At 37.1% G+C, this 14,474-nt stretch overlaps 1 protein-coding gene across 2 annotated transcripts; it reads left to right on the top strand.

Moving 5' to 3' along the window:
* The first annotated feature begins 16 nt into the window (after positions 1-16).
* tnfrsf1b (tumor necrosis factor receptor superfamily, member 1B) lies at positions 17-14,222 on the top strand. 2 transcript variants are annotated; one of them, XM_048172052.1, is made up of 9 exons: positions 17-198; positions 4,948-5,044; positions 5,122-5,247; positions 7,239-7,397; positions 8,606-8,696; positions 8,790-9,067; positions 10,073-10,147; positions 10,319-10,353; positions 13,148-14,222. In XM_048172052.1, the coding sequence occupies exons 1-9, from the start codon at positions 136-138 to the stop codon at positions 13,556-13,558; spliced, it is 1,335 nt and encodes a 444-aa protein (XP_048028009.1). In that variant the 5' UTR covers positions 17-135; the 3' UTR covers positions 13,559-14,222. The 2 variants fall into 2 exon arrangements, with proteins under 2 accessions (XP_048028009.1, XP_048028008.1); XM_048172051.1 differs by having other exon boundaries at positions 19-198; positions 10,316-10,353.
* Positions 14,223-14,474: the final 252 nt, after the last annotated feature.

Below are 14,474 nucleotides of genomic sequence, written 5' to 3'. Positions count from 1 at the left end.
GGTCTGTGTTTGTGTGTCATACACACGCCGTCGCTTCCTGGTTTGCAGGGGGATTGCATCGTGCAACATTTCCGGGACGCCGAGAGCTCGAGTGATGGTCAGTTCGCAGTCAGTGTCGCGGGTCGCCGAAGGATCATGTTGATTCTCATCTCACGGTTAATATTGATGACGGCGGTGTGGCGTGTGGCGGAGGGGAAGGTAACGAGCAGGTTTATATGTGTTGCTGACAAACACAATGTAATGATTCATTCTTATACTTAAGACTTTCACAAGTGTATTTGATAGACGTGAAAATATACTTCTGAAAAACACTAAAAGAAAAAACAAATGTTATTCTCGTTTTCTAAATGTGTTTCGTAAATGAAAAATATATTTATTTTCAGTTATGTTTTGGTCTTTTGCTGTTGGAATTTCCAGCCGAGCTTGCGTGCTTGGTTATGTCTCAAATAGTGAGCTGCCTACTGTTTTGGGCATCACGTGCATAGGCAACATAGATGTCTACCTAGGCTGCATGTTTGGACGTAGTGTGCTTCCTACGTAGACAACAGTGTGGGTGTCATAGTGACCTAATGAGCTACATGCCTTGATTTTTAATTTGGGCTTCATAGGCATCCTAAACCTGGTGTGCTGCCTATCTAAGCAGTATTTTTGGGAATCTTAGGGCACCACTCTACTTAGAATATATTTTTGGTCATCACTAAAGCCCAGGAAGCTGCTTACCTAGATGGTATTTGTGTGAAAGATGGACATGAGAAAGAAAAACAAGTGACCTGCCTACCTAGATAGCATGTTTGGGCATCGTAAAGCATAATGTACTACCTACATAGACAGCATTTTTGGGTGTCTTTTGCAAAACAAAATGACCTGTCCTGGACATCATAAGCATCTCACAACAAGTGTGCCTACGCACACAACATTTACACTGTAAAAATGAATTGTTGGTTTAACTTTAAAAAGTAAGTTCCTGTTTGCCTTTTGAGAAAATTGAGTTCACTGAAATTAAAAATTTGAGTTAATACAATGAAGGCGATTGATTTCAGCAACAGAAACCCAAAATATTATGTTCTCTGAACCACATTAAATTTATTTAATAATATATATATATATATTTATATATTTATTATATATATTTAATAATTTTTACATTGTAGTGAACTGCTTAGCCAAACTGCATTTTTTTTTTAGCATAATAGGTATCTTTAAACATAGTGTGCTGCCTATTTAGACAAAATTTTAGGCGTCTTGGGTGTAAGCACAACTCTACAGACTGAATTTTTGGTCATCGTGGGCATATGCAAAAGACAGCAACCTGCTAACTTAGATGTTATTTTTGGGAAAAAACCTACCTGCCTACCAGATAGCATATTTGGGCATCATAAAACATAATAGACGCGACGTTGGCAAAACTAGTGAACTGCCTTGCCAAACTGCATTTTTAGCATCATAGATATTTTAAAAAATAGTGTGCTGCCTATTTAGACAAAATGTTAGACATCTTGGGTATAAGCACAACTCTATAGTCTAAATTTTTGGTCATCGTGGGCATATGCAAAACTCAGCGAGCTGCTAACCTAAACGGTATTTTTGGGAATGATGGACATGGGAAATACCTAGTTGACCTGCCAACCTAGACGGCATTTTTGAGCATTTTAGTGAACTGCATGCCCGAACTACATACATAGATATCTTAAAACATTTTGGCCATCATTGGCCAGCAGCTACCCATCTAGACATAATAAATAAGAAAAACCTAATGAGCTGCATATGTGGTGTCCTAGGCAAAATAAAAGTGTGCTGGCTTAGACAGCATTTTTATCTATTATAAGTATCTCAAAACCAAGTGTGCTGTTTGGGCATTACAGGTTGATAAGCACTACTGCAAGTGCTGTGTCTAGATTGGCAGGTCATTAGATTGTACAATACAGTCATGCAGTGTAATGTCAAGTAGCTCTTGTGGTCTAGATTGAGAGGGTGGGGAGTTCACGTATATCACATCTTAACTAGAACACATCCGCGTACTTTACCATGTAACAAAGGACTGACAAGTGAGCATGCTAATGAAATGTTGTTAACCAGCCTTGTTTTGTATAGTCTCAACAAGTTAACCTTTTAAAAAGTTGCATTGCGGGTTCCACTTGCTGTACTTGTTGTAATTCCACTTGCAGGATCTGTAGGTCATGGGTAAATGTGCTGGAGCCCAGATTAAACAGCATGCTTAAATAGTAAACAGATATACTGTAGTGATTATTTTTTTTAAAGATTACAAGATAAAAGATTACAAGATCAAAGGTTATAAAGATTTTTAACTAGAAATATGTGTGTGCATTTTGCATGCAATGTGTAAATGTTTTGTCACTGTAATCAGCTAAGAGACCGGCTTTTACTTGTTTAGCTGACTTACAAGGACACAGATATCATAACGATAAGCGCTCCGGGTCTGTTCTTCAGTGAAGCTCACTATTGCATGGAGGAAGTCTGCTGGCCTGTAAATGTGGGTCGTTTCCCAGTAACACACCTCAGCAATTTCCTCTCAACATCTTGAGTGCTTGTCATTTGTCTGAGAGGACGTCAGTGGTTTTGAGAGATGATGCAGTCATTTTTCGTAACGTCTAATCTGCAGGATTATCTCAGAATGTGGGTTTCCTGCTGAAAAGCTTGATTTTTTTTATTTGGAAGTTGACGTTAATGGTCGTCGTTTCATCTTTGATAGTTTCTTGAGCCAGGTTTTTGTTCTGTCTGTCTTTTTTCAGTTATAAATGAGTCATTTGTGAATGCACCACATGAATTGAGCGTGAATCGATTGCAACAACTCTTAGATCATTCTGTGCATTATGGTCTGGCGGAAAGCTCAATCCTTTTGCAACTTCCTTTTTTAGATAACCATCAGATTTAGTGTTCACACTGGGAAATACCTGGATCTTTGAATGTAAAATGTGTTTTGTAATGATTTTATGTTAAATTTGATTGAAGGGCCACTGGCCTGCAGAGGTTAGCTCCAACTTGCCTGGAAGTTTCTAGTATGCCTAGTAAGACTGAGATATAAACAGGATGTAAAAATATGAGATGTAAAATTAAGAGATAAAGTCCAATTCAGAGGAAACTTCTTTTTTTTTCTTTTTTTTCAGAATTGTGAGTTTACATCTCACAAATCTGACTTTATAACTCAATTGCAAGTTTATTTTGCAATTCTGACTTTATAACATGCAATTACGAGTTTATATCTCACAATTCTGACTTTATAACTCACAATTCTGACTTTAAAACTTGGAATTACGAGTTTATATCTCACAATTCTGACTTTGTAATTTGCAATTACGAGTTTATATCTCTAAATTCTGACTTTATAACTCACAATTCTGACTTTATATCATGCAGTTACGAGTTTGTATCTCGCAATTCTGACTTTATAACTCAATTGCAAGTTTATTTTGCAATTCTCACTTTATATCATGCAATTACGAGTTTATATCTTACAATTCTGACATTATAACATGCAATTGCAAGTTTATATCATACAATTCTGACTTTATAACTTGCAGTTGTGACTTTATATCTCACAATTCTGACTTTATAACTCAATTGCAAGTTTATATCTTACAATTCTGACTTTATAACTCGCAATTCCAAGTTATATCTCGCTATTCTGACTGTATAACTCACATTTAAATTCTGTGATTTAAACTCGTAAGAAAAGCCAAAATTCTGAGAGGAAATGTTACCCTTTTTTTTTATCCTTTTTATTCAGTGGCTGAAACAAGCTTCCGTAGATGTGACCTCATTAATATGCTCTGTATAATTCTTGTGGATATCAATGTAGCAAGATTCTGCACATCATTAAATATAAATCTCCTCTTGGTATATTTTATGTGTGGCATGTTTTGGAAACGCACAAACAAATTCAAGCTTGACTATTAAAGCAGTCAAAAAGTTCCCGATGATTTGCAAAAGTCCCTTGCTTTTCCTCTAAACAGTTTTTCAGGTTTCCCGATCTGTGTTTCCCAGTCATTATTGTTTCTCCCTCACTAATTTGTATATTATTATTTAGCTAGTCATATCCCTCTGATTTCACTTCTCCTTTTGTCCTCTTCTGCTCCACCTCCATCCTGTGAGTCAGTGTTTATCATGTGTACGTTCATATATGGACACCTTCATATATGCACTCAGACAGCAAACCGCTGGAGATTCAGTATGCATGCAAAGCTCTCAAGATATCTATATCATATCTATTGGTCAGAAGATTATCTTTGCCACTCTCTATTGCCATTGGCCAATTTTGGCTATTCATACCGGCTCGTGTCAGTTTCCACTGTGCGTGTGGTTCACCTCTTCACTGCGTAGGTTAAAGGAGAGTTGTGTTTGTGGATTTATATATTTCCCATTTCCTTTCAATAAATTGAATCGTATTGATTGTATCTATATTTACAAATCTGCAACCGCAGTGAAAAACCACATCTGTCAAAACTCTAGAAAGTAGATTTTTGTTTGCCAAATTAGTGGTTGACCATGTGAGTTTTTCAGTGTTTGATAGTGATTCCTGAAAATTTCAGTAATTAAAGGAACACTTATTAAATAAGTTGTTTGTTGAAATAAAACTGTTTTTCATTCATCAATGGATTTGTCAATATGAGTTAGTTAATTCAGTCTGTCACTAGACTGAGTCTCTTTGAGTTTTTGTAGCTGATGAGTGCAGATTTGAAACTATCACGTCAGCATTTTCAACATCCATCCATTTGAAGTTACTCTGTTTTTCATCATGTCAGTTAACGTTGTGAGAAAGCAACATCTGTCTTACAGCAGCATTGGTGACCATGGGAAAAAGACTCAAAGATGTATATTGTGGCTATGAGGAAACAAGTCACATGACTTGTTTCATAAGTATCACTTCCTGATAGTCCAAATAAAATGTCACTGTCTGATATTTTTGGCTTTGTCCCTTTGCTTTCATAGGCATCACTTCCATATAGCTCAGAAGGAAAATGTAACGACTTGACCTCTGAATATTACGCCAAAGATCTGCAAATATGCTGCAGTAAATGCAAACCAGGTTGGTTGTAAAACAAGATTACAAATGTTTCTGTGTTTTTACCACGACAGTTCTGACATATTTATAATTTATTCTAGGGACGCGTCAGCATGTGCAGTGCACTAGGAATTCAGACACCGTCTGTGAGCCCTGTCAACAAGGACAGTACTCAGAAAATTATAACCATTTTAAAAATTGTTTCTCCTGTCCACAGTGTAAAGATGGTGAGTCGACTATTTTAATAAAAACACTCCACAATCAAAAAGGCTTGTTTTAGTATTAATTGGAATATATCTTAGAGGGATAGTTCATCATAAAAATAATTCTGCCATCATTTACTCACCCGCTTGCCCTTCCAAACCCTTGAAGATTTTCTTTCTTTAATAAACTACAAAAAGAGATATTAAGCACACTTGACTTTTCTGTACAGTGGAAGTGAATTGTGACCAGAGGCTGTCAAGCAACAAAAATGACAAAAAAGCACCATAAAGTAGTCCATATGACTATGTTTCAACTATAATCCATGTAATCTGAATATGAGCATACAGAGGTGAAGGTTATCAGTGAACTGTTCTTCACAGAAAGCTACCGTTAGACTTAAGAGAATTTGCATTTTGGATGAACTATTCCTTTAAATTTTAGAAAATTACAAATTAAAATATAAAATGTACACAAACTAAATGCTGATTTCCACAAAATTGCCGCAAAATCACAGTCTTATGAATTTACAGTAAAAATGAGCAATATGTTTGTTACAGTATTTATTCATCTTGTTAACTTTAGTTAACTTTAGTTTTACGTCTAAATTAAATTAATGTTCATTGTTAGTTCATGTTAGCTCAGGTCCATTAAATAATATTAACAGATACAACTTTTGATTTGAATAATGTGTTCGTAAATATTGAAATTAAAGGATTAGTTCACTTTCAAATGAAAATTAGCCCAAGCTTTACTCACCCTCAAGCCGTCCTAGGTGTATATGACTTTCTTCTTTCTGACGAACACAATCGGAGATATATTAATAAATATCCTGACGCATCCGAGCTTTATAATGGCAGTGAGTATGAGCTGAAGAAAGCGTCTCCATCCACATCCATCCATCTTAAACATATTCAACGCAGCTCCGGAGGGTTAATAAAGGCCTTCTGAAGCGAAGCGATGCACTTGTGTAAAAAAATATCCATATTTAACAAGTTATGAAGTAAAATATGTAGCTTCTGCCAGACAGCTGTACGTCCTACGCCTTCCCTATTCAACTTACGTAAGTGATGCGACGCCAGTTCTGTTTTTTCCGTAATTTGAATACAGAAGGCAGTCTGGCTACATATGTTACTTCATTACTTGTTACATATGGATATTTTTTTACACAAATGCATCGCTTCGCTTCAGAAGGCCTTTATTAACCCTCCGGAGCCACATGGAATATGTTTAAGATGGATGGATGTGGATGAAAACACTTTCTTCAGCTCATACTCATTTGGTAGCGCATTACTGCCATTATAAAGCTTGGATGCATCAGGATATTTATTAATATTTCTCTGATTGTGTTCATCAGAAAGAAGAAAGTCATAAACACCTAGGATGGCTTGAGGGTGAGTAAAGCTTGGGGAAATTTTCCTTTGAAAGTGAGCTAATCCTTTAACATTAACTAAGATTAATAAATGCTCTTTGTTAGTTAATTTTTTACTAATATAGTTAAATATCTAGTTCAGTCATGAAACTCTAGTGGGCTCAATCTGTTAACAATCACATGATTACCACATGGCACAAGCTTATTGGCCTCTGCTGATCCTGCAGATTGCTTGCTCAACATTTAAATAGTCTGATTCAGTGTTTGCTGTAAGCTGAGTTCCTCTGAACCCCTCCACCTCCCCAGCTCCACCTGCCTAGATCTGCTTTAGGATTTCTGTATGTCTATTTATGCAGCAGCAGCATATCTTACATGCTCACAGTAGCGTGTCTGTGTGTCTATAAGCAGTAGCAAGTCCATACTTGTTCTACAGCAGCGTAGCAGATCTAGTCCACCAAGACCAAATACATTAACATTGTCATATTCAATAACAATAATGCTAAAACTATTCAGCAAGTTGTCAAGATTGAACTAATGTTAACAAATGGAACCTTACTGATAAGTATTACAGAATTTACTTGTATAATTAATATTTATTTCACTTTTCTTCACATTGAATTTTTGCTGTTCACTTCTTCTTGTTAGAGAAAGGACTGGCTTATGGCACGAAGTGCTCCGCTGATACCAAATCTGTTTGCGTTTGCAAGCCTGGAATGTTCTGTTCGAAGATTGGTTTCCTTTCTGAATGTGAGGAATGTAGAAAATATAAATCTTGCAAACCTGGTGAATACACAGCCAGAAAAGGTAAGAGGCAAACATAATCTAGCTACTAAACACTAATAAGAGCCTGTGAAGCCAGAATTTAGCAACATGTCTGTTGACGAAATACATTTTTTTAGCACACATTCACTTCTAAAATTTACAGTCTCTTCTGGGAAAACTGTAAAAATACAGTTACAAATACAAAAAAGATATTATGATATAAATACAGTCAAAACACGGCTATGACCGCTTCACCCAACGGTTATGTGTTTCACTACACAACCACTCTTAGCAATGTAAACTGTTTGTTCTCAATTGATATCGTTCATTGAAGCTTACTGTATTATGTAGAAGAGTGTTGTGAGAAAGAGATCGAGTGAGCGAGTTTATTACCTGCATTCAGATTTAGCATTTTCCTTCAAGTCAGTCCTATGTTCATAATAAAAAAATATGTTTAAATGTCCGATGTATTATCTTGTCCTTTTAACATTTAAGGGGTTTTCCCATGACTGACAGCACTAGTCAAAGCATTTGTCAGTTGCGTCTTGTTCCGTGTTCACAACAATTCTATCTTTTCAATGTAAAAGTCTGTGCTACTGACTGACACACTCATAAAGACAGTCTTTGCCGCCCTCTAATGGCGTAATAATGTAAGTTCTGTAGATGTTCTCGGTCAGGGACAAATTTTTCCGGCGGAAGGAAGGCAATTAATTGAAAGTTTACTTAATGAAAGTTGTATTGATACATATTTTTGGCTTTAATATTTGTATTATGTGGTAACCGTTTTATAAAAGCAATAATGTACTGAAGGCTAGTGCTGTATCGTGAATAAGTCAAGGCTGAATTCAATTCAATTCGCATTTATTTGTATAGCGCTTTTCACGATACATATCGTTTCAAAGCAGCTTTACAGAGAATGCATGTCAACATTATAATTTAGAGAATGCAGTTAGCTAATAATGTAAAAATTTAGGCAATTAATTTACAATCACTGTTAGCAGTTTAATTGAAGGTAGAAGCAATGAGCTCATGACGTTGCGTCATCTGAAGTCCTCGCAGGAGTTGGTGCCGTTTCTTCAAAGGTGTTGGTCATGCTGGTCTGCTGAAGGGCATTGTTAGGCATGGCGCAAAGCTTTTTCAGCACAGCCTTTTGTACCTTATTGCTAACATAAAAATGCAATATGTGAATATTTGTTTCATTGGGCCAGTTAATTGTGGCGTCATCATTGTGTTTGTGTTTGTGAATGCAGGAACACCTAAAAATGATGTCAAGTGTGAAAAGTGTCAGTCTGGAACGTTTTCAAACCACATTAATGCTGAGTCCTGCCAACCACACACACAGTAAGATGTGAATGGAAAGAAAGACTTACTACTTGCAAATTACACACAAATGCATACAGCTTATTTGTCTCTTTTTTTCTCTCTCCCTGTTAGATGTGAAGGTGGTTCAGTTTTAAGACAAGGCAGTTCTACAGCTGACACACTGTGTGATGTGACACCACCCCCTTTAACAAACACAACAGAGGTTTCTCTTCAGAGCTCACCCAAGCATCCTCATCCTCGCTTAACTAAACCAAGTAGTTTCAGGAGTCTAACGGCACAGCCTATGAACGCGACCACCACACCATCTCTGCTTCCATCGAGCAGCATGACAGCAATCAAAACCACAAACAGCTCTGACACAGATACCCCGACTCTAATCTACTGCACTGGTAAATATGAGGCCATTTCATTAAAATGTAGTTTACAACCCTTAAAAAAGTACAGTATTGTTACCATGGTATCAGAATACTATGCAGGAAATCAGTTGTCTAGTACAAAAATCAGTTTCGCGATCATTATGCAAAATGTGTGACTGCAGAATGCTGTGATTAACCAATCAGAAACAAGTATTCCAGAACAGTCCCACCCAGTTTTTCAGCTTCCTTGAATGCCATAAACCATGAATTAAACCAAATAGCTACGAGGTGAATCAAAATATTACAAACTTTGATTTGAAGCAAAAAAATATTTGAAAATCAGACAAAAAGGACTACATTCATTGGGAAGTATGAGGGAAAGAACTACAATCCCATGAAGCATTGCAAGTGATACGAATGATGGATGAATACAAAAGTATTGATTTTGTATATATAAAAATGCAAATATGTATATGCATTGTTTGAAAGCGCAGAGTTCTTTTGACATGATTCGCTTGTCACAATCCCCCGATTGGTGGAGATTTCTCTGCAGAATCATGGGTAATGTAGTTTTTTTACCAGGAATTGCACTGTTAAACAAGATTATTTTAAAAAATAAGTTGGAATAATGTGAGCTGATTGCTTTAACAGAAGCATACAGTATATCATTGATTAACAACTGCGGTAAGGCTGTTTTTAAGATGCAAGTTCTTGTTAAAATCAATTCCCCTATTGAGAAAATTAATGGAATTATTACTTCCAGAACTTGTTATGTGCCATGAAATTTATGTGGCACTTCATGAAGGCACATCCAAAGATAACTGTAAAACCTGGTACTTTTTGTAAGCGAACAATTAATCAACTTCATGTTGTTGTGTCTGTCAGTGGTGAGTCACTTTTTGATGTATTGCTTTTAACATTGTTTTCATTTTTATTCCCCTAGTCATGCATTTCCTTCCCCACTTTCTGTCACCTTTAACATTTCTTTGTTTCTTCTTGTTTTGTCTGTGACTTTATCTCTCTGTCTGTACTCTGCAGTCATAGTTTGTGGTGTTCTGGTTTTGCTAGCGCTGACATTGATGGTGATTACTTGCAAGTTACGAAAGAGAAAAGGTATTGTGGTTATTTTCATTTCAATTATGAAGAGATCAAAGATCAATAAAGTGATTTTGCTAGATTAGTTAAATGTTATCAGCTTTTTAGATTCAGATTTGGCTCTTTAAAAAAAAAAAAAAATTATCAAGATCACCTTTTTATGCTTTCGGTGACGTCTTTCTCCAGCAGGTATAAAAAAGGTTCCGGTCGCAGGGGGCAACAAGGTATGTTTTTTTTTTTTAAGTGCACACTGCACAGTATGTACTATGTAGTTTGTACTAAAAAAGTAGGTTGGGGCTAGAAAGAGGTAAGAGGGGCCAGAGGTTTAAAGGGTCATGAAACCCCCCTCTTTCAGCTCAAGTCTAGCTCACAATCTTTTTGAAAAATGCAACTTAAATGGGCGTGGTGGCTGTGAGAGGAGAGGAGAGGGGAGGGGGGAAACTCTCATCGCCAGTAGCCCATGCATATCGACTGTCACTAAAAATCAGTGGTAAAACGTGAGGAAATACTACAATTTTTTAAAAAACTGGAAAAGTTAAAATCTAATGAAATACACTGACACTTTATTTTTGTCTTTTCAAGAGTTACTGAATGCCCTGCTACATATATCCTACAGTAACAGTAATTCTATTTAAAACATATTAATGTACATGTGTAATTACAGTCATTATAAAATATATAGTTGTTTATATACACACTATACATGCATATATTTGAAAAAAAAATAACGCTTAAAAAAAAACCTTGCGTACATAGCATAGATCTACGCGCCGAACCTGCAACACGCTCAGTCAGTCAGGCTGCGTGTCAACTGGAGCAGAGCAAGCGACCAGAGCATTTTTAGATTCATTCCTATGGAAGTTGAGCGTCACATTTAACTTACGCGCGGCTCAACTTCCATAAACCGAAGACACTCGCGCTTACCCGCTCGCTCCGCGCCAACAGACACGTACCGTCAGTCAGTCAGTCTCTCTCGCTGTTTAGTGCCGTTAACCGTCCTCGTCATTGGAAAGATCCACGTGGTGTCATGAATAATTAAGAGAGTGTCTTCTCATTGGATAAAAAACTCAGTCTCGTTAATAATTATGAAACACCGATGAGTCATCAAAGTACTATCATGCTCTGCACAGGATGAAGATTTTAAACCCGGAAGACGAAAATAGCGTACTAAAACTAAAATTTAACCATTTCCCCCCTACAATCTTTGTCATAGAATACACGTGTCTGTTCACAATAATGAGTTGACAGTTTGAACATTGTTGTTTACTTTTTTTATTTTGAAGATCTGAGGTGAATTGTGCATTGTTGCTTTCAGTACGGCAATAAAAGACACACAAGATGATGTTCAAACTCACATTACACGCTTTTAAGTAAGGGATAATTGACTCCGGGCCATTGAATTCTTAGAAAATAATGCACACCCGAGGAGGTAATGCAGCTACGACATGAAACAAAGCGGGACTTCTAGGTTATTTTCTAAGAATTCAATGGCCCGGAGTCAATTATTCTGCTTATACTACGGTTACCAAAACCTAATACCAAAACGTCATTTCAGAACTAGTAATGGAGGGTTGAGACTTGATAGCAGAACAATACAGATGATACAGTTATTAACGCAGTTGAGAGAGAGAGAGAGAGAGAGAGAGAATAAGCATATGTGAACTACCCGAATCTGTGCGTCTCACACGGCAGCAGTATCTCTACTAATAGCGAAACTATAATAAGTTTATCTACCTCAAGAACCGCACAGTTAAAATGTAATTTAGCTTTTAAGTTGCTAAACTATTTTACTGATTAATTAGTCAGAGCAGCGCTGACAAATCGTTTCTGTGTGTGTGTGCGTTTGAAAGAGAGAGAGAGCGGGAGAGTATGCGCACTCTTTCAATAAAATGTATTTTGTGGCAAAAACCATGACAATAATTTGTCGTTTTCATCCTGTTGTTTACTATATTTATTTGCTTGGTTGGTGTCATTGTGGGTTTCGTTTCTTTTGCTGTTGTAGGCTGTAAGGACCTTTTGAAATAACTGAAATCATTTGGTGAAGTGATATGGAACTGCAATGCGGTCAAGACCCTGGAACTACTTTAGCCGTGCGTTTCCCTAATCAACCAATCAGATTTGAGCATTCAACAGCCCCGTAGTATACCGTTAAATAAAGCACATAAACATTACCAAAGTCCCTTTAAGACAAGTCATTTCACTCGGCGGCCATCTTTGAAACGCCTCTCGGGCATCCTGGGCATCATGCAGCTCCTATCTCTTTGAATGGGGAAACATCAAATTCTCCAAAACTGTTCGCCAACCTTACGATTAAATTTCATATTTGAAATCACCAATGAAATCTAACAACAACCGGCTCATAAATTTAGTTTCTAAACGCTCGAATCATGACAAAAAAAACTGTATTTTTCAGACCTAAATGCGCGTCTCTTCGGAGGCGCGCGTCTGACTGTTTCTATAGAAACCGGTGATTCTAACGGCCGCTGAAGTGACACGATGACTTTACCAGTCGGCGATTGGCTCTTGTTTAGAAGGCGGGACTTATTCCGCCATATTGCGCTTTACACTTTCTCCCATTCAAAACAATACGAGTCTTTGACATTACCTGAGATTATCATTGTTGTTGTTCCAGAATAGAGCCAAATAGAGATATATAATAAGAGTATATCTTGTTTTCTTCCAAATAAAGAAATGGCATAATTTTATATAGCATACATAGAAAGAGTCGTATTTCTCGTATTCTATTTCGAAATTGGTGTATTTGGTTTACCTTCTCTACAACAGTGTGCAATATACAACAACAAATTCTTCAAACAGTACTACACTAAACTAAAGTCACATGACCTTATTTCCACATTGCATATTTAATTCAGTGTCATTTAATGTATTATTTTCATTAATCCAATTAAATAATGTGGAAAAATATGGTAATGGAATTTCAAACCAAACCCATTGCATTGTGGGATACAGTATTCCACACATCCTCATTTCAACTTTCCCATCTCTTGTTCTCTTCAGCTAGTGCAGGATGCCTCAGAGAACGGCATACTTGATCATCAGTGTCTATTACACGCTGACAAGTGCCAGAAGGAGCCCTCCATGACTTCATCGGACAGCCAGAGTCAGCCAGACTCCAGCCAGAGTCACAGCAGCGGTGATTGGCTGGAACGCGCCAGCCAGGAGGAATCCCTACCGGAGCAGCCATCCGTCTCCAGCCCGTTAGTCAATCTCAGCATCACGGCCACCTTCAACTGCCAGGTGAATCCGACGACAGCTTCCTGTTCCATCCCCCTGAACCCATCTGCACTGACTCCCCACGTTGAAGCTCCGGTGCCGCTTTCTCAAGAGGAGGTCTGTATATCCTGCCAACAGGAGGACGGCAAAGAAGCTCTGCAGTCAGTGCAGGAGAGCAGCCCGTGTGCCTTCTGATCAGACGAACTGATAAAATGTATAGCCTAAGTTTAGGTAAATGTTTTTGCCAAATGCACGAATGCAATGAAATGTTACACAGGGATTTAAAAGACATTTATTGCATTTTCAAATGTAAGGCTGATATACAAAATAGCTTATGTTAGTACGTAAAGTGACGGTTCACCCAAAAATGAAAATTCTGTCATCATTTACTCACCCTCATGTTGTTCCAAACCTGTACAAGTTTCTTTCTTCTGTTGAACACAAAAGAAGATATTTTGAAGAATGTTGGTAAGCAGACAGTTGACGGTGGCCATTGAATTCCATAAAATTTTTTTCCTACTATGGAAGTCAGTGGGGTCTATCAGTGGTTTGATTACCAAAGAAAGAAACTCATACAAGTTGAGGGTGAGCAAATGATGACAGAATTTTCATTTTTGGGTGAACTATCCCTTTAAGAGCTAATTAGGGGTTACCGATATGTTTTTCACCATCTGATGCTCATATCATTTGACCTCCGGTGCGAATTCTTTACATCAGTGACATTTCATTGTTATAAAGCTTTATGATTACGTATTTAGTAGTTGTGTTTGACATTTGACCCATAAAATGCTCCTCTCTGATGATACTTAAAGTGTTAGTTCACCCAAAATGAAAATAATGTAATTTATTACTCACCCTCATGTCGATTTACACCTGTAAGACCTTCGTTCATCTTCTGAACACAAATGAAGATATTGTTGATGAAATCCGATGGCTCAGTGAGGCCACCCATTCAAACTCAAGGTCCATAAAGGTACTAAAAACATATTTGAAACAGTTCATGTGAGTTCAGTGGTTCTGAACTTAATATTATAAAGTGACAAGAATACTTTTTGTGCGCCAAAAAAAACAAAATAAAGACTTTTCAACAATATCTATATGGGCCGATTTC

Source organism: Megalobrama amblycephala, linkage group LG21, assembly GCF_018812025.1.
Source record: "Megalobrama amblycephala isolate DHTTF-2021 linkage group LG21, ASM1881202v1, whole genome shotgun sequence".
Taxonomy (NCBI): Eukaryota; Metazoa; Chordata; class Actinopteri; order Cypriniformes; family Xenocyprididae; genus Megalobrama; species Megalobrama amblycephala.
The sequence above is the reverse complement of the archived record's forward strand: the minus strand, read 5'-3'. Positions and strand labels throughout refer to the sequence as shown.

Excerpts from the sequence above, each read along its gene's own strand:
- tnfrsf1b (XM_048172051.1), top strand. The coding sequence starts at position 136 with ATGTTGATTCTCATCTCACGGTTAATATTGATGACGGCGGTGTGGCGT. Across the intron at positions 5,045-5,121 it reads CTGCAGTAAATGCAAACCAG|GGACGCGTCAGCATGTGCAG; the intron begins GTTGGTTGTAAA and ends AATTTATTCTAG. Across the intron at positions 7,398-8,605 it reads TGAATACACAGCCAGAAAAG|GAACACCTAAAAATGATGTC; the intron begins GTAAGAGGCAAA and ends TTGTGAATGCAG.